Source organism: Pristis pectinata, chromosome 35, assembly GCF_009764475.1.
Source record: "Pristis pectinata isolate sPriPec2 chromosome 35, sPriPec2.1.pri, whole genome shotgun sequence".
In the NCBI taxonomy this organism is placed as follows: Eukaryota; Metazoa; Chordata; class Chondrichthyes; order Rhinopristiformes; family Pristidae; genus Pristis; species Pristis pectinata.
In genome coordinates, this window is record NC_067439.1 from 2,008,045 (window position 1) to 2,027,524 (window position 19,480).

The following is a 19,480-nucleotide window of genomic DNA, read 5'->3' on the forward strand; positions in this document are numbered from 1 at the left end:
CGATGCAGGGTTTCAACCCAAAATGTCAACAATTCCTTTCCTCCCACAGATGCTGCTCGACCCACTGAGATCCTCCCACAGGTTGCTTGTTACTCCCCTGACTCTCCCCCATCTGAGCCCCTTCCTCTGAGGCTGCCTCATTAACCAAAGGCTGTCTCTCTCTGAGTTTGCTGCCTTGTTTTCTTTTGGCTTCACCTTTCATGAACACGACTTATCAAGAGGAAGAAGAAGAAGAAACTGAGTCTCCGTTTAATCTCATTATTGGCATCAATTTAATACAAAGATCAAGACCAACATATTTTCTCTGTTGCACAATAATTATAAGTATTTTACTTTAGAAGGTCCTCTGGGTTCCCTTTGGTTGATTTCACCCAGTTATTGCCTCCCTTTCGCCTCCACCCATCTCAGCCCCTTCAGCCCGTGGTATCGCCCGCTCACATTGAACACTTACTTCCCCAGACCTCGAAAGTGGTGTGCTATCTTCAAGGCATCATTTCACAGCCCCTCACCCATGGTCATTGTTCACCCTCAGGCCAATTCTGGACCCCTTGCTTTTGGGAGGATGATGGGGTCTTTGAGAGGGCATGAAGGTGCGGGGCTTCAGTTCTGTGGGGAGACCGAGGCAACTGGGGTCATTCTCCTTACAGCACAGCAGGTTAAGGGGAGATTTAAAAGATATGGATGGTTTTGACAATGCAAATTTGGAGAAATTTGTGGGAACACAAATTAAAAGTGAATGGCAAAAGATACGTGAATGGGACGAAACACCTTTTTGTGACTAATTTACTGTTCTCTGAAAAAGAGCCTCTCCCCTCCCTCCAACAAAGTCTGAAATATTGGAGACCAACACTTTGGAACAGCACAGTGCCACAGTAGGTAGTGCCACTGCCTCAAAGCTGCATGAGACACGGGTTCAATCCTGCTCCCATTTCCTCCCACTTCCCAAAGAAGTGCGGGTTGGTAGGTTGAATGGCCACTGTAAATTACCCCTGGTGTGTGTCTGGGTGGGTGGCAGGAAAATGGGGGTGGGGGGTGGGGCGGGAAGAGGAGGGGGAATTGATGGACAATTGAGAGAGAATAGGCGGGAAAATGAGTGATTGGATTGCACAGACTCGATAGGTTGAATGGCCGCCTTCTCAGGAAATTTGAACGTGGGCTGCTTTAAACATTGGAAGATCATGAGGATCAAAAGGAGACCATTCAATGAGATTTCAGCCAGTGTCCAATTGGTCAATTCCTCCCCAAGGAGGTCAGAGTCCCAAACTCTAAAGGGATCAAACACCGACTTCGGATCGCCACTCGACACTGGGATGGGATAGTGCTTCACAGAGGTAAAATGAGATAAACACTTGCCCTGTATGGGGAAACTGGTTATATACATGGCATGGGAGGGGGAGGAGGGGAGGCGAACTATGGGGGTTGGGTAGGGAGCGAGAAGTCATGGAGGCAGGGAAGAATGTGGAGAATGAGGGGCTGAAGGACGAGGGAATGACGGGTGAGAGGGAAAGAGAGGGAGGAGAGAGGGCAAGGAGTGACTGGGTGAGTGTGTGGGAGGGTGGTGAAATCATGGAAATGATCCGACTAGTCACGACTTTTGGATGTATTCATGCTCCCCATTCAATGGATCTCGTGACACTGATCAGGAATGCTGTACCTGGAAATCCAGGCATTATCGACTCTCGTCTGAATCTCTGGAACTCTGAAATTAAAGTGGGAAAGTAACTGAGCTTCCACCGGTACAATAAGCTGAACTCCTGGTACTTCACAAAGGTTCAGATCCTAAACCTCAGCCTCTGCCAGTGATCAGCCCATTCACACCCCTCCCACGGGGGAACAGTCTGTCCAGGGACAGCTTCACCTTGGCTCGGTCAACATCTGCACCACAACAGACATGGGCAAGGACCAGTAAGCAAGGCATCATCAACAAGTTGGATGACACTGACCAGAGTCTTGATGTTGCTGTCTGGAGACACAGCTTCAAACCCCATCACAGTAACTAGGGAATTTAAACTGCAAATTAAATAAAGCTGAAAGTAAGAAACTAACTTGAGGGCGCACTTGGAGTACTGTGTACAGTTTTGGTCACCCTGTTATAGGGAAGATGTTATTAAACTAGAAAGAGTGCAGAAAAGATTTACTAGGATGTCGCCTGGACTTGGGGGCCTGAGTTACGAGGAGAGATTGCGTAGACTGGGACTTTATTCCCTGGAACATAGGAGATTGAGGGGTGACCTGATAGAGGTATCTAAGATCATGAGGGGCATAGACAGGGTGAAAGCATACAGTCTTTTTCCCCAGGGAGGGGGTGCTAAAAACAAGAGGGCATAGGTTTAAGATCAGAAGCAAGAGATTTAAAAGGGACATCAGGGGCAGCTTCTTCATGCAAAGGGTGGTGCGTATTTGGAATGAGCTGCCAGAAATAGTGGTTGAGGCGGACACATTAGCAACATTTAAAAGCCATCTAGATAAGTACGTGGATAGGAAATGTTTAGAAGGCTATGGGTCAAACATGAGCAGATGGGACTAGCTCGCTGGGCAACAGTCAGCATGGACGAGTTGGGCCAAAGGGCCTGTTTCCGTGCTGTATTACTGTGACTAATCGCAGCAGGTTGTCACAAAAGACCTATCTGGCTCACTAATGTCCTTCAGGGAGGGTAATCTGCTGTCATAACTGGTCTAGACAAGTTGCAACTCCAGACCCACCAACATGGGTGATATTTAACTGCCCTCTGAATTGGTTCAGCAAGGCACTCAGCTCAAAGGTAATTAGTAATGGGTCCTGCCAGTGATTCCCTTGCCCTAGGAATATGTAATGTTAATAAACTTGGACTGTACCAGTTGTAGGGCAGAGGGTGGCTTTTTTTTTGCAGATAGTGGCTCAACACCTGACACAACAGAGCTCCTGTGTCTCACCCCGGGGTGACTGACTGCTCAATAACTGCCACAGAAACCTGTACTTGAACCGCAGTTAAAAAGTCCCAGAGTGCTTCACAAAACCTGGACCCAAGCCACATCAGGAAAGATTAAGGCTGGAACCAAGATCTTGGGCAAATATTTTAAGAAATGTCTTGAAGGGGGGAGAGAATGGTGGAGGGGTTTAGGGAGTGAATTCTAGAGCTTGGGACCCAGGCAGCTGGAGGCACAGCCACTAGTGATAGAGCAATTGAGTTTGGATATCTTCAGGAGGTGGAGAGTGGAGGGCCATCCAGGGTTTTAGGCTTGGCCAGTATCAGTAGGGAAACTCTATCTGTACTTAGAAAATAAAATGCTTGCAACATCTGAAATTTGAGTTTTTGCTGCAGCTTCTTGCCATGTTTGTGAATCCTGATGCGAAGAACATCAGGATTCTGTCTGAACCTCTGCACTGAGCAAAGTTCAGCGTCTCACTCACCACTGCCCTGTGTTCATCCTTGAGCTTGTTGTAAATACTGGTGATCAGTTCTCTCCTGAAGCACAAAGTAAAGGCAACTGGGTCACAACCATTCAAACATTATACACACTCCTTCACTGGTTTTACTTCCCTCCTGGGAAGTGGGTGGACACAAGAGGAGCCCCAGCACCATGTGTGACCTCTGTCTCCACAAACCCTTCCCACCACCCACAAGGCACAGGTTGATGGAATACTCTCCATTTGCCTGGATGAGAACAGCTCAGACAACACTCATCACCACCTTCTCAGGGACAGTTAGGGACTGGCAATAAATGCTGGCCTTGGCAATTCCTGTCGACGACTAGAATAAAAAGAACTGTCCGTGGTGGGAACATTCAGCTGTGACAAGATCTCACACTCCACCATCTCATCACTCTTGGCCCACACAGGGCCTTCTTTCTGACATGCATTAAGCTGAGACCAAATCTGCCCTCCCAGATGGAAGTAAAATTCCTATGGCCTCTCACACGTTCAATTCTTTTTCTCTTTTTTACTTTTACCCCTTGCTCTTTCTACTTCTCGTTCTCCCACATTCCTTCCATCTTGTTTTTCCTTCTCCCTCTACCTCACTCTGCTTTACCACTGCATCCCAGTAGCTGCGAGGTCCTGCACATCTCCAGCCACTGTCATCACGCTGGTGAAGGCAGCAGCAGTAGCTGCTGCTGGTCTTACAGCTGTGCACCCCCCCCCCCACCCCTCACCCTGGTCTTCTGCACTGCGCAGGGACTCACTTGCTGTACAGCCCCCCACCTGGGGGGAGGTCTGGAATCTCCTCCTCTGACAGATCCTGCATCAGGTAGAACAGGTTGGGCTCTCCTTCGTCTAGCTGACGCTTAAAGTTTTCTGTAAGAGAGTCAAAGCCAAAGGATCAGGCAGGGCAGTAATGGAACAGTAATAGGGAGTCAAACCAGTCCCCTTCTGCATCTACAGTTTGAAGAAGAGTGCAGGAGATGACCTACCTGGGGATTCTAAAACAATTCCTTGCAAGGTGGGACTACATCCCAAAGACATCAGGTTGGCAGGTTAATTGGACACTGTAAATTGCCACGAGTGTAGGTGAGTCAAAGTGGGGTTTATCATCAGATGCACGTCCATGTGTGCACAGGTGCAATGAAAAACTTACTTGCAGCAGCATCACAAGCACAGAGCATCAGATAAGTAGCATTCACAAGAATATGTGATAGAATCGGGGAGGGGGGGTTGATGGGAATGTCGGGGGAATGAAGTTAAATCTCCTCCTCCTCTCCCACAACACCTTCCATGTGAACATTACATTATTGGTTGAGGTGGGGAGGGGTGTAACAGTTGTGGGGAGAAAGGGACATGTGGAGAGGCAGGAAGGGAGAAGGAGGTGGTGCAAGTGTTTATCTGGTAGAATTATATTGGGGAGGGGCTGGGGTGTACTGTAGGGAGAAGGTGAGGAGTAAGGGGGAGAGGGTTGAAGGGGGGGAGGTGTTGAGGATTTGAAGAGGCTTCACCTACCCTGAACTTTCTCCTCGATGATGGCATCCAGTTGGGCCTCCCTTTGAAGGGCCTCCTCCGACACGCAGGGAGCTCCTGGGAAGCAGACCAGGATGATGCTCATGTTGTCCCGACTCCCCTGTTTGGAGAGAGAGGATCGACACTGTCAGCAAGACAGAGCAAATCTCTACTGACCTTGGGGGAAAAGGAAGAGGCCATTCTGCCCCTTCACCTTCCACCATGGTTGAGCTACAGGTGGGGAAGGGATCTGGGCTGTCTTTAAAATGCTCTCCATGCCCAAGGCAATTCTGTTGGGTATTAAATCTACAGGGATCTAGTTGTGACACATTTCCATTTAGATCCCACTGCTCTATAGTTCATACTACCTCCCAACATAGGTGACAGCCATTTGGCCCATGTGCACGTGGCTGTCAGTGCAATCCCATCCTACCACGCATCCCTCACCCATTTCCCAATAATGTTCTTCCTCATATGCCCCCCCCCAACTCCACCCACCTACAGCAGGGGTAACTTACAGCATCCGGCAACCAACACGCACGTCTTTGAGATGTGGGAGGAAACCGGAGCATTCGGGGGAAACCCACATGGTCACAGGGAGAATGCGCCAACAGACAGCACTAGAGGTCAGGATTGAACCCAAGTCACTGGAGCTGTGATGCGGCAGCTTTTCCCTGCCTCACAGCCCTTTTTGAGCTTAAAGGCTCAGGGCCATAATCCTCCAACCACCCAAGGTAAAGAATGTTAGTGCAGTGAATGGATAATCCATCAGCTCAGATAATGAATGAAACACTCTCGCTGCCAAACCCAGATAGATAAAGGGCAGGAAGGGGGCAGTCAGCTTGAGTCCATGGCAGCTCTTGCAAAGAGCCCCACAAATAGCTCCCCCCAAACATTTGTCCAGTTCTGTTTCATAAGTTCCTGTTGACTCTGCTTTGAGCACCCCCATCGCCCCCCCCCCCCCCCCCACCATCTCAGATCTCAGCAGCACCTTGTACTGTTACGGCACAGGAGGAAGACATTCAGCCCAGAGGCTGTATCGGTTCCCAGTAGACCAATGCCCTCAGCTTCATTCTCCTGCAAATCACCCTCCCTCCATGCCCATTCACTTCCTCCACAGGCCCCGAGTGATTCTGTTTCCTCCCCTCCCACTGAGTTCCAGATCATGACCACTCAGTTACAAGGTTCTTCCTCCTTGCGATTTTGCCCAAAATGTTTTATCTGTATTCCCTGGTCCTTGATCCATCCATCTGTCAGTGGGAAAAGCTGAGGCAGCACCTCAGCACCACCTCACAATTCCAGGGAGCCAGATTCAATCCTGACTTTGGGTGCTGTCTATGTGGAGTCTTCGCATTCTCTCTGCGGCTGCATGGGTTTGCTCCGGATTCCTCCCACATCCCAAAGAAGAGCTTGTTGGGAGGTTAAATGGCTGCATGAGTTACTGCAAGAAACTACAGAGTTGTGGACACAGCTCAGCACATCACAGAAACTAGCCTCTCCTATAGGGACTCTGTCTACACAGTCATAGAGTACTACAGCACAGAAACAGGCCATTCTGTCCATCTAGTCCATGCTGACCTGATCTTCTGCCTAGTCCCATCTACCTACACCTGGACCATATCCCTCCAAACCCCTCCCATCCATGTACCTATCCAAACTTCTCTTAAATGTTACAATTGAACCCACATCCACCACTTCCAATGGCAGCTCGTTCCACAATTGCACCACCCTCTGAATGAAGAAATTTCCCCTCGGACCCCTTAAATATTTCACCTTTCAACCTAAACCTATGTCCTCTAGTTCTAGTCTCACCCAACCTTAGGGGGAAAAAGCCTGAATGCATTCACCCTATCTATACTCCTCATAATTTTGTATATCTTTACAAGATCTCCCCTCATTCTCCTGTGCTCCAGGGAATAAAGTTCTAACCTATTCCACCTTTCCCTATAACTCAGGTCCTCAAGTCCCAGCTACACCCTTGTAAATTTTCATTGCCTCAGTAAAACAGCCAACATAATCAAAGACCCCACCCACCCCAGACGTTCTCTCTTTTCCCCTCTCCCATCGGGCAGAAGATACAAAAGCCTGAAAGCTCGTACCACCAGGCTCAAGGACAGCTTCTATCCCACTGTTATAAGATTATTGAAAGGTCCCCTAATACTATAAAATGGATTCTTGACCTCACTATCTATCTCGTCATGGCCTTGCACCTTATTGTCTGCCTGCACTGCACTTTCTCTGTAACTGTAACACTTCATTCTGCATTGTTATTGCTTGTCTCTTGCACCACCTCGATGCACTAACGTGCTGAAATGATCTGTATGGAGAGCACACAAAACAAAATTTTTCACTGTACCTCGGTACAAACCAATTTACCACATAGTGTAAGTAAGTGGCAAAAGAACCAAAGGGGAGTTGATGGACGGGTGCGAGGGAGAATAAGATGTAGGGCTGCAGGGATAGGAGGGGAATGGGATTGATGGGATACTCTGCTGGGAACTAGACTGGACCCAATGGGCCAAATTGCCTCCTTTTGTATGCTAATGAGCAGTGGTTTCCCTGTAATGTTTTATAATCCATCAAACCTTCTCCCAGCTTTCAGCAACTAGCTGTGTAAAAAAATAACCAATTCATACAACCTTTAGATAATTCAATATGTCTGGTCCCAGCCCAACACCTCAGGAACTTGGAGTCAAAACTACCCCACATCTGGAAACTATCTGAATTCTCAGTTGGGGCTACAGGCATTGCCTAGGAGCAGCAACCCTGGCTGACTGATTCCAGCCCAGATATTCAGCTCTACCCAAGCTTGTGTGGGTCTCAGGATGAACTGTCTGGGTTGGGATCTGCTGCCAAGTAGGACATTTGCAGTTGACCTGAGAATAATCCCTGTATTGGATCATGATGTCAATAGTTCCAAAGTCTACAGGAGATTGTCTCATCTCTGAAATAAACAGTAGGTGATGCAGAGTGTTAAGCATTGATTAATCAGGCCGTATCAAGGTCTGATTAAATCCCCAGGCATGAGGTACAAGTTGGAAACAAAAAGTGGGGTTTATATATAGGATAACAGATGCCCAGGAGTGAGAACTGAATCCAGAGGTTGGGAAGGGGAGGGGAGGGGAGGCAGCAGTTTATATATAGAATACCAGATGTCTTTGCTCTATTTCTGAGAGTATTGCTGCCTTCCCCAGTGCCCTGGGGCAGTTCGATTCCTCTCACTAAAAATAAGATTTGGTTACTGTCGTGTAGCATTTTGGGAGATCCAGCTGTGTGTTATTTGGCTGCTGTGTTTTGCGCATGACGGCAGCAACTGCACCACAGCCAAGAACTATAGGCCACGCCCTTCCCCTACCCTACACACTATAGGGACTCAGGGGAGGGATCAAACTGTGGGACTGCTGCATTGTCCTACACTTTGCAGAGATGCTGCGGGGCAAGGGGTATGGGCTTATGGGCTACAGGGTGTGAAATCTGGGGATAGTACACCATCCAGTGGGATTTCTGGGATTGCGGAGGCACTGCATTGCTCTGCTCTCTACAGACACACGGCAGGGCAACGAGACAGCGAGAGTGCTGCTGCACCATAGTGTTGCTCTACCCTGTGTTGACACATTACAGGAGCTGGGGTGTTGGCACTGGCACAAGGTCACCACGTTACAACTTAGAATGCACAACAGTACAGCACAGGAAAAGGCCCTCCAGCTCACGATGTCTGTACTGACCATGACCCAAATTAAACTAATCCCATCTGCCTGCACCTGATCCACATCCCTCCATTCCCTACATATTTCTCTGTCTTTCTAAAAGCCTCTTAAACATTGCTATTGCATCTGCTTCCACCATTTCACCTGCAGCCTATTCCAGGCACCTACCACTGTGTACAAAGAAACTTGCCGGGCACATCTCCTTTGAACTTTCCCCCTCTCATCTGAACGCTACACTCCCTAGTATCTGATATCTTCACCCTGGGAAAAAGACTGACCATCTAACCTGTCCATGCCGCTCATAATTACATTAGTTGCCCTGCCCTGTACGCTGTGGGGACTGGCACTGTGGGGCTGAAGATCCGGTGAGAGACGGCTGACACTTAGGATGGAGGCACCGGTGCAGGATTGCGGGGATGGTGCAGGACTCCAGGGTCCAGGGTTGTGAGACGAGTGCGACATTGCGGAAGCTAGCGCTGCGAGTCTGCAGGGGCATGGGGGGGTGGGTGTGATGTTCCTGGGGCAGTGGTTGCAAGGGACAGGGTGGGGCTCGCTGGGGCACAGGGGAAGGGGCGTGGCTAGCAGTAGGTTGCCAGGGGTGGAGTTTGGGGGAACGCGCCGCGGGGAGGGTGACGGTGAAGTGACACGGCTCATGGGAGCCCGCTGGGGACGGGTCTGGCAGGAGCGCACTGGGAGTGAAGTGACATGGAAAGGGCAAAGGCTGGCGGGAGCCCGCTAGGAGTGACGGGGAAGAGGTGGGACTCGGGAGCGTGCTGGGAGTCTGGCGGGAGCCCGCTGGGAGTGACGGGGAGGAGGAGGGACTCGGGAGTGCGCTGGGAGTCTGGCGGGAGCCCGCTGGGAGCGACGGGGAAGAGGTGGGACTCGGGAGCGCGCTGGGAGTCTGGCGGGAGCCCGCTGGGAGTGACGGGGAGGAGGTGGGACTCGGGAGCGCGCTGGGAGTCTGGCGGGAGCCCGCTGGGAGTGACGGGGAGGAGGTGGGACTCGGGAACGCGCTGGGAGTCTGGCGGGAGCCCGCTGGGAGTGACGGGGAGGAGGTGGGACTCGGGAGCGCGCTGGGAGTCTGGCGGGAGCCCGCTGGGAGTGACGGGGAGGAGGTGGGACTCGGGAGCGCGCTGGGGGTCTGGCGGGAGCCCGCTGGGAGCGACGGGGAAGAGGTGGGACTCGGGAGCGCGCTGGGAGTCTGGCGGGAGCCCGCTGGGAGTGACGGGGAGGAGGTGGGACTCGGGAACGCGCTGGGAGTCTGGCGGGAGCCCGCTGGGAGTGACGGGGAGGAGGTGGGACTCGGGAGCGCGCTGGGAGTCTGGCGGGAGCCCGCTGGGAGTGACGGGGAGGAGGTGGGACTCGGGAACGCGCTGGGAGTCTGGCGGGAGCCCGCTGGGAGTGACGGGGAGGAGGTGGGACTCGGGAACGCGCTGGGAGTCTTGGCGGGAGCCCGCTGGGAGTGACGGGGAGGAGGAGGGACTCGGGAGCGCGCTGGGAGTCTGGCGGGAGCCCGCTGGGAGTGACGGGGAGGAGGTGGGACTCGGGAGCGCGCTGGGAGTCTGGCGGGAGCCCGCTGGGTGTGACGGGAAAGGGGCGAGGTTGGCAGGAGCTTGCACGTGGCACCGGGGCAGGGCTGGTGGGACTGCATTGGGGGTTAGCAGCAGTTTGCATGCGGCGCGGGGGCAGGGGTGGGGCTGGCAGGAGCGCGCTGGGGGGGGGGGGTGGGGGTGAGGTGATGGGCCGGCGGGAGCGCGCTGCAGTGAAGGGAAAGGGGCGGGGCCCTCGGGAGCGCGCATAGGGGCGGGGCAGAAGCGCGCAGGGGGTGGGGCTGGTAAGAGCGCGTGGCAGTGATGGGAAGGGCGGGGCCCGGCGGGAGCGCGCGCGCAGGGGGCGGGGCCCGGCGGGAGCGCGCGCGCAGGGGCCCGCCCGCCCGCCCGCCGCCTCACCTTGTGCAGACACACGTTGATGACCTGGCTGCAGACGGCCTCCAGGTCGCGGGTGAGCAGCAGCCGCGAGTGCACGAAGCGGCAGAGCTCCTCGCTGCCCACGCTGTCCCACACGCCGTCGCAGGCCAGCACGACGAACTGGTCGGCGTCCGAGCGCTCCATCTCGTACACCTCGGGCTCGGGCGACACCAGCTGCTCGGTCTGGCCGCGGCCGGGCGCGCCCTTGAAGCCGAAGTCGCCGAGGGCGCGGGAGACGGCGAGCGAGCCGTTGACCCGCTGCAGGGTGACGGTGCCGCCCGCCCGCTGGATGCGCTGCTGCTCCCGCGGCAGGAACGGCTTGTGGTCCTGCGTGTAGAAGCAGGCGCCGCCGCCGCGGCACAGCACGGCCCGCGAGTCGCCGCAGTTGATGAAGAAGAGGTGCCGCGGCGAGACGGCGACGGCCACCGCGGTGGAGCCGCTGCGGTCGCCGCCCGCCGGCCGCCACAGCTTGTGCATGCGGCGGTCGAGCCGCAGGAAGCCGGCGCGGACGCCGCGCTTCACGTCCTCCACCGACAGCGCCGCCGGCGGCCGGAGGTCCAGGCTGCCGGTCACGTGGGGCAGCAGGTGCCGCGCGCAGTAGCGCGCCACTTTGGCGCCGCCGTGTCCGTCGAAGACGGCGAAGAAGGCCCAGGGCCGCAGGGCGCCGGGCAGGCTGGGCACCACCGTGTGCGCGTCCTCCATCTCCGGCCGCCACCCCTGCATGGCGGCCAGCCCGAACCGCAAGCCGTTGGCCGCCCCGTGATCCCGCTCCATCGTCGTCACCGGCTGCTCCAGGGCGATGGCGGCGGCCTCGGCCTCCTCCTCCTCCTCGCCGCCCCGGAACCAGGCGCCGATCACCCGCTCCGTCTCCTTCACCAGGTGCCTGACGAAAGCCGAGACCTGCGGCATCAGGGTCGGGCTGTCGGGCGGGGGGCAGTTCCTCATCCCTCGGGCTCCTCGCTGCCTGCCCTGGGAACGCCGGCAACACCCAGCGGGCCGGGCAGCATCTGCGGAGGGAGGAGCGGAGACAGGGTCAAGGCTGACGGCTGGCTGGCCGGCCGGCCCTCGCCCGAGTCCCGGCGCGGTGGTACAGCACCGCCCTTGGAGTATTAGAACAGCACAGTACAGGCCCTTCGGCCCACAATGTTGTACTGACATTTTATCCTGCTCTAAGATCCATCTAACCCTTCCCTCCCACCTAGCCCCCCATTTCGCTATCATTCATGTGTCTAAGAGGCTCTTAAATGCCCCTAATGTATCTGCCCCCACAACCTCTGCCGGCAGTGCGTTCCATGCACAGATCAAGTGTGTGTGCGCGTGTGTAGTATTGCGTTCAGTTTTGGTCGCCCTGGTATAGGAAAGGTGCGATTAAACTGGAAGGAGAGCAGAAAAGATCTACGAGGGTGTTGCCAGGACTTGAGGGACCGAGTTATAGGGAGAGGTTGGACAGGCTAGGACTGCATTCCTTGTAGTATAGGAGACTGAGAGGTGACGTATAAAACCATGAGGGGTATAGATAGGGTGAATGCACACAGTCTTTTCCCAGGGTTGGGGAGTCACGAAGTAGAGGGCATAGGTTTAGGGCGAGAGGGGAGAGATTTACTGGGAACCTGAGGGGCAACTTTTTTGTTTACACACAGAGGGTGGTCCGTATGTGAAAAGAGCTGCCAGAAGAAGTGGTTGAGGCAGGTACATTTTCAATGTTTAACGGACAGTTGGGCAGGTATGTGGTTAGGAAAGGTTTAGAAGGATATGGGCCAAACACTGTCAAATGGGACAAGCTTGGATGGGGCATATTGGTCAGTAAGGACCAGATGGGCCAAAAGGCCTGTTTCCCTACTGTATCGTTAGTTCTATGACATAAGTCTATTGTCACATGCACACAGTGAGGTAGAGGTACAGTGAAAAACTTGGTCGCAGCATCATCACAGGCACGTGGGTACAGACAACACACAAAGTACATGGATAGGAGGGGTTTAGAGGGATATGGGACCAGGTTGGTGGACACTTTGGTCAGCATGGATGAATTGAACCAAAGGGCCTGTTTCTATGTCGTATGATTCTGACATAAATTATACATCTCGGGTCTGGCACCCTTCACCAGAACTAGGGAATAGATAGGAAAAAGTAAGATTGAGTTGTTGGAGAAGAGGAGGGATGGGGCAAAGTTGTGACACCCGGTCAATAGGATAGTCATAGTGTTACAGGACAAACAGACCCTTCAGCCCACCACATCCATGCTGACCTTTTCATCCATCTACACTAATTCCATTTGTCTGCATTTGAACATAGAACAGTGCAGCACAGAAATAGATCCTTCTGTCCATGATGCTTGTGCTGACCTTGGTGCCAATTTAAACTAATCCCATCTTCCTGAACATGATCCACTTCCCTCCATTCCCTGCCCGTTCACGTGCCTGTCTAAATGTCTCTTTAAGCGTTGCGATCATGTCTGGTTCCACTACTTCCCCTGACAGCACACTCCAGGCACCTACCACTCTCTGTTTAAAAAAAACTTGCTTCACAAATCTTTACGCTTTCTCCCTCTCACCTTAGAGCTTTGTCCCCTGGTATTTGACATTGACTCTGTTTACCTTATCTATACCTTTCAATAAGGTCTGTATCCTATGCCTTGCCTATTTAAGTATCTAAATGCCTCAAACGTAGTAATTGTACCTGGATCCAATTCTCTGTGTACAAACAAAACTTTCTTCTCAGATACCCTATGAAACTTCCTCTAATATTAAAACTTGTTTTCAATACCTGATGGGGCAAAAAATTTTGACCTTATGTACTGTCAGGTCACCCCTCAGCCGCCTTCACTCCAGGGTGATTATGCTGGAAAAAAATACAGAAAATGCGGCAAAAGCACAACAGGTCAGGCACCATCAGGCTCGGAAAGGGAATCCGAGCTAATGCTTCAGAACCAAGACCCCTCATCAGAACTGGAATATAAAGGATTTTTGGGTCTTTTTTCTGTGTTGCCCAGCAAGTTAGATTGCACTACCGGTGAGAGCAGAACTGAGGAAAATCACAGATAAAATGGCTTGTGTTAGAAATGGCCAGTTCTGACACAGACAGAAAAAGCAATTACCTAAAGTTAAAGAATTCGATATCGAGTCGGGAAGACTGCAGTGTGCCCAGGCGGAAGATGAGGTGTTGAAATCCCTTTGGCAGAATACTGGATCTTTTGAAGGAGACGAGTGAGGGCCAAGAGACTGGCTGCTGTCCCTCGGTGATAGTCCTGGCTGTGTTTATTCGACTGATCCTCTCTCACTCTTGTCAACTTGCAGCACTGCATTTAGTATCCAAATCTCCCACAATTAATCTGATCCAGGCTAATGCCAGGCTAAGAGACTTTGCACATTGTTGCCTACATCATTAAGCTGGCTCTGGACAACAGCTGACTGCTTCATACAGACGCCTTGTTCTGTCAGGATCCCAACCTGACCCTGTGTGATTTGTTAGTTGAGATGTAAACCCTAGGCCCACCACCTCCCTAAGATGGGTGTAAAAGATCCCATAGTAGAGCAGCAATGTTCTCCCATGTGTCCTGGGACCATGTTTAGCATTAAATCTGCCCTCATTCATCTATTAATTAAACAGATTTGGAACCATTTACGTCACATCTGGTGTCCCCACTTTACCACTGGCATTCCCTCTGTCCTCCCCCTCCTAGCAACCTAAAACACACTTGTTTCTTCACCCTATTGATGAAAGATCATTTACCTGAAACATTAATTCTGTTTCTCTTTCCACATGCTGCCTGGCCTGCTGACTGTTCCCAGTATTGGCTCCTTTTATTTGCATCTCCAGCATTCTGCTGTTTTATGTGCTTTGCAATCTCACTGGCCCTGATATTTCATTGTAAAATTTTGATTGACGATGTTGCCATGAGCACTTTGGGAACTTGTACAGCATTAATGGAGAGAGAAATGAAGAGATGGAGAGGGATGGATCTTCATAAAATCCAAAGTGGGAGAGGTAATAAAAGAGACAGTGCTTTCAATAGAAGTCATCAACCTGAGCTTTAACTCTGTTCCTCTCTCTACAGATGCTGCCTGACCTGCTGAGTGTTTCAGCATTTTCTGTTCTTGTGTCACCTGGTCCCTATCAAAGTGGGAGTTGCTCTGCACAGATTGATTGTCACATTGCAGCAGTGGCTGGATATCCTTCACTGGCTGCAAAGTACTCTGGAACATCCTGAATGGGATATGAGAGGTGCTACAGAAATTCAAAATTCTGTACTAGCATCTGTCATTGCTGTTCCTGACACAGCCACCAGGAGGTGTGAGAGGGCTGCTTTCAAAGTTAAGACAAGATTTTCATTGTCTGAATTTTGAGCAGCATTTTTGTGTTATTTTGCTTGTCTCTATTAATAGTAGATTGTTTTTTAAGAGTCTCTTAATGCAGTTGGATAAGGTTGAGTGAGGGTATTGTAGGAATCTGGGACTCTGCCATGGTGTTACCTTGTGATGAGGGAAGGGAGATGTTGAGAGTGTGCAGTGTTCAAAGACACAGTGCTCCATGACAGCAGGCATGTGTTTATCTTACAGAATCTGGTGCAAACCAGCAGGAGAATAAAGCTGGTAATCTACAGCAGCCATCAGGGACAGAGGGGGTGACTGCCACAAATGCAAAAGGGAAATAGACACAGATGAAAAGGTTATGGAAGGGAAAGCCACTGACACAGGTTCACATAACCACTGAAAGGGCAGGGACAGGTGGAGGGGGACTGAAGGTAGTGGTGCTAAGTGAGTGTCAATGACCAGAAATGATTGCTACGTGAGTCTCTGCAGAAGTGGGTTGTGTGGGTTAAGGAGTTACATCCTCCTGGGCCGGGGAAATAGAAGCTGTTGTGACTAATTACCAAAAAAAAAGCAGAACAATTCATTCCAATCTTATTGAATCCTCGGTCAATTGAGTATACAGAGAAGGGACTGACAAGAACACAGGCAATTAAACCCAACAAACAAAATTATATATACTGAACTTGCAAATATTATCAATTAGCATGTACAATTACACCCATTAAATACTGAAAAGTACACCCAACAAAAACCAGGCAAATATATCTAATGAATACAAGAAAATATATTCAACAAACACAAACAAACGTGCCCATTATAATGAACAAATAAACCTCCGGAGCTCAAAAAGCATTAACAAATATCCCCCACCAACACAAGCAATTACACAAATAAACACAGACCAATATGCCCAATAAAACAACAAAAAAGAGCAAATGTACCCAACCAACACGGGGAAACACACCCACTGAAACAAGCAAATATATCCAGCATATAAAACCATGGGATCTTACAGTATGAAGGGCCTTCTAGAAAATTGTGCTTAGTTCCCACATTTTGCTCTTTCTCCTGAACCTTGCAAACTCATTCTCCCACAGCTCCTGTCCAACTCCTGCTAAGAATGACTGATTAAATCAGTTGGCTGTCCCAGGACCAGACAACTGCCCGAGTGAAATCACATCTCTTCATCTTCCCTCCAGACCTTTGGCCAAGAATTTTAAATCCATCTTTATTGATCCTATCCCCAGATGGAACAGTTTCCTCATAAACTCTATAAAACTCTTGTTAGACCAAGCTTGGAATATTGTGTTCTGTTCTGGTCGCCTCATTATAGGAAGGATGTGGAAACTTTAGAGAGGGTGCAGAGGAGATTTACCAGGATGCTGCCTGGATTGGAGAGCATGTCGTATAAGGATAGGTTCAGCGAGCTAGGGCTTTTCTCTTTGGAGCAAAGGAGGATGAGAGGTGACCTAATAGAGGTGTACAAGATGATAAGAGGACAGATCGAGTGGACAGTCAGAGACTTTTTCCCAGGGTGAAAAGGGCTAACGCGTGGGGGCATAATTTTAAGGTGATTGGAGGAAGGTATAAGGGGGATGTCAGGGGTAAGTTTTTTACACAGAGAGTGGTGGGTGCGTGAAACGCACTACCGGCAGAGGTGGTGGAGGCAGATACATTAGGGACATTTAAGAGACTCTTAGATAGGCACATAGAAAAATGGAGGGCTATGTGGGAGGGAAGGGTTAAATGTCGGCACAACATCATGGGCTGAAGGGCCTGTACTGTGATGTAATGTTCTATGTTAAACGTTTCTTTAGTGGAAAATATACATGCTGTTCATGGACAAACATTGAGCAAGAAAGGAACAACTGGATGGTTACCTATTGTAAGAAAGGAAGATTTTGGGAATTAAATATGACAAGATATGTTCTTAAGATCTGATGTCAATGTGAGGAGAAGAAGAGAGTTTGTCTGCAGTGAGAGCTTGGGGAAGCAACGTTCTGCCTTATTTAGGGTAGGAGACGAGCTGGTCATAAATACAGACCTTTAAGATTGCACAGAGCGAGGTAAATCTAATGAGAAAGCAGGAGAGTGAGTTTCTGGTCATTTTATAAATCATTGTGGAGCTCTCTCTGTGTTATAGGACGTGTGTGATATTTGAGCTGCCTGGATACTGGGACAGTCATATAGAGCCCCCTGTGATCACAGATAAGGAGCCCTTAAAGACAAAAGGCACCAGCTGTAGGAAATGAATTATTAATCAAGTGAAGTGCAGGATCTAAACACTAAAAGGTCCCAGGTGTCATCCTGTGACAGATTGTGCATTATACAAAGCCAGGAGGTTGTAGTGACGCAAGGAATTGGAGCGGGGGAGGCAATTCAGCTCTTCAATTTTGCTCCATCCTTCAGTTGGATTACTGCCGATCCTGTGCCCCGTCCACTTTCTGACATCCCCACATCCCCCAAATCCCTGATGGTCCAGAAGTCTATGGATCCTGGCTTTGAATATGATGATTGGTTGAGCGGCCCAGTCCTCTGGGGCAAAAGAGTTCCAAAGATGAAGCCGACCCCCAATCTTGCAGCTCTTGGCTTCCACCTCTCCAGCCTAGGGAAACATCCTCTCCGCACCCACCCTGTTCTTCATGGTCAGAATCCTGCATGTCTCAGTGTGATCCCCTCTCATTCTTGTAGTCTCCAGTGAGCGTACACCTGTTATAATCTGTAACTCACCAGGTGTGGTCCTATGAGCCCAGTACAGTTTCTTCCTCACCTACTCCCATTCCACTCAAAGACCATCAATCATCTGCCTTCTGTCCCATACCGAGGGCAATTGGTACCCATTTTCATCTTCCAGGGCTCCATCTCAGCATAGTTCTAAGATACTTCGCCCATCTTTAATGTGCCAACAGATAATGCCAGTAGCGGGGCTTTGTCGGTACTTTGGACTTTCATAAAAAGTGAAGGAGTTTGCATTTCTGCAGGATCTTTTGCCACCTCAGGACTTCCTTTGAAAAGGCTAATGAAACATGATCACTGGTGTAATGTAGGAAACATGGCAGCTGATTCCCAAAAGCAGCAAGGCAACAATGACCAGATCAGGAGGTTTATTTTTACTGCTAATGTTTTGTGAGGATAAATAGTGGCTTCCTGGTGGAACAGGCTCGAGGGGCTGAATGGCTGATTTCTGGTCCTATTGCTTAGTTGCTTGATAACCCAGAATATTTCATTAGAGTTTACTGAGTATTGAACACATTGACAGGGGTTGTGGTTACTGGAGGTCAGAAACAATCTTCATTATTTCAAATATTTTCGCCATGTTTGGTTCTGAAGCTATTTTCTAAAGACCAGCACTGAGCATTGTAAACAGTCAAGGATGCGACAGTCTGTGAGGGGGGAGGGGGCACGAGGGTGAGGAGACGGCTGCCTTCAGAATGACAGCAAACCACAAGATGATCTTATGTTTCGTGGACTAGGCCTGGATTTTAGGGAGGAATTGAACTGACAAAGGCCTGAGGTCTGGAATAAGCCTGCACTGTTCTCCCCTATCACATGGCATTGCTTTGGAATCTACACGTTAGAGTCACAGAGTTATAAACCACCAAAACCGGCCCTTCAGCCCAACTCATCCATGCCAACCAAGCTGCCAACCCAAGCTAGTCCCATTTGCCTACATTTGGCCCATATCCCTCTAAACCTTTCCTATCCATGTACCTGTCTAAATGCCTTTTAAATGTTGTATTTGTACTTGCATCTGGCAACTTGTTCCACACTACCCTGTGTGAGAAAAAATTGCCCATTGGGTCCCGTTTAAATCTTTCGCCTTAAATCTATGCCTTCCCTTTAGACTCCACTACCCTGGAGAAAAAGAGTGTGACCATTCACCTGATCTATGCCCTTCATGATATTATAAACCTCCATAAGGTCACCTCTCAGCCTCCTACGCTCCAGTGATAAAAGTCCCAGCCTGTCCAGTCTCTCATAACTCAAGCCCTCCAGTCTTGGTAACATCCTTCTGAATCTTCTGCAATCTATCCAGCTTAATGACATTCTTTCTATGGCTGGGTGACAAGAACTGCACACAATACTCCGTGTGGTCTCACCACCATCTTCTACAGTCATATCATGACATCTCAGTTCCTGTGAGTTGCCCCATCCAATGAAGGCCAGTGTGCCAAATGCCTTCTTCACCACCCTGTCTAACTGTGTAGTCACTTTCAGGAAACCATGTACTTGGATATGGTTAAACAATAAGCTAAATTACAACAATATTCCAGCTTAAACCAAGAGTTTCCCAGGAAAGGAATAGACAGGAGAAAGGACAATCCAGGAGGCCCAGCTTTATTAAAAAAAAAGCATTTATCCCCTCAAACCTGTTCCCCCTTCAAGTAGATCACAGACAGAAGCCTCATTAAGTCATACAGCACAGAAACAGGGCCTTGAGCAGTGCCAGCTTGCTCCACCATTCAATAGGATCAGGCTGATCTGATCTTGGCCTCAGTTCCACTTTCTTGCAACCCTCAACTCCCCTACAGACTAAAAATCTGTCAATCCGGGCTTGATTCAGTCTCTACAGCTCTCTGGGATAGG

The 19,480-nt window shown here is 50.4% G+C and overlaps 1 protein-coding gene across 1 annotated transcript; it reads right to left on the reverse strand.

Annotated features, from left to right (window-relative positions):
• Positions 1-248: 248 nt before the first annotated feature.
• On the reverse strand, positions 249-11,505 carry LOC127586278 (protein phosphatase 1A-like). The gene is made up of 5 exons (XM_052044088.1): positions 10,566-11,505; positions 4,913-5,030; positions 4,162-4,273; positions 3,392-3,446; positions 249-1,699 (listed from the first exon to the last, which is right to left on the reverse strand). Exons 1-5 carry the CDS (start codon positions 11,490-11,492, stop codon positions 1,670-1,672), a joined length of 1,242 nt encoding a protein of 413 aa, XP_051900048.1. The 5' UTR covers positions 11,493-11,505; the 3' UTR covers positions 249-1,669.
• Positions 11,506-19,480: the final 7,975 nt, after the last annotated feature.

What these genes read in the sequence shown, in the direction of transcription:
- LOC127586278 (XM_052044088.1), bottom strand. Translation starts at nt 11,492, where the DNA reads ATGCCGCAGGTCTCGGCTTTCGTCAGGCACCTGGTGAAGGAGACGGAG. An exon ending in TCAACGTGTGTCTGCACAAG is followed by an intron (nt 5,031 to 10,565) that starts GTGAGGCGGCGG and finishes CTCTCCAAACAG; the next exon opens with GGGAGTCGGGACAACATGAG. An exon ending in GGTGGGGGGCTGTACAGCAA is followed by an intron (nt 3,447 to 4,161) that starts GTGAGTCCCTGC and finishes TTTGTGCTTCAG; the next exon opens with GAGAGAACTGATCACCAGTA.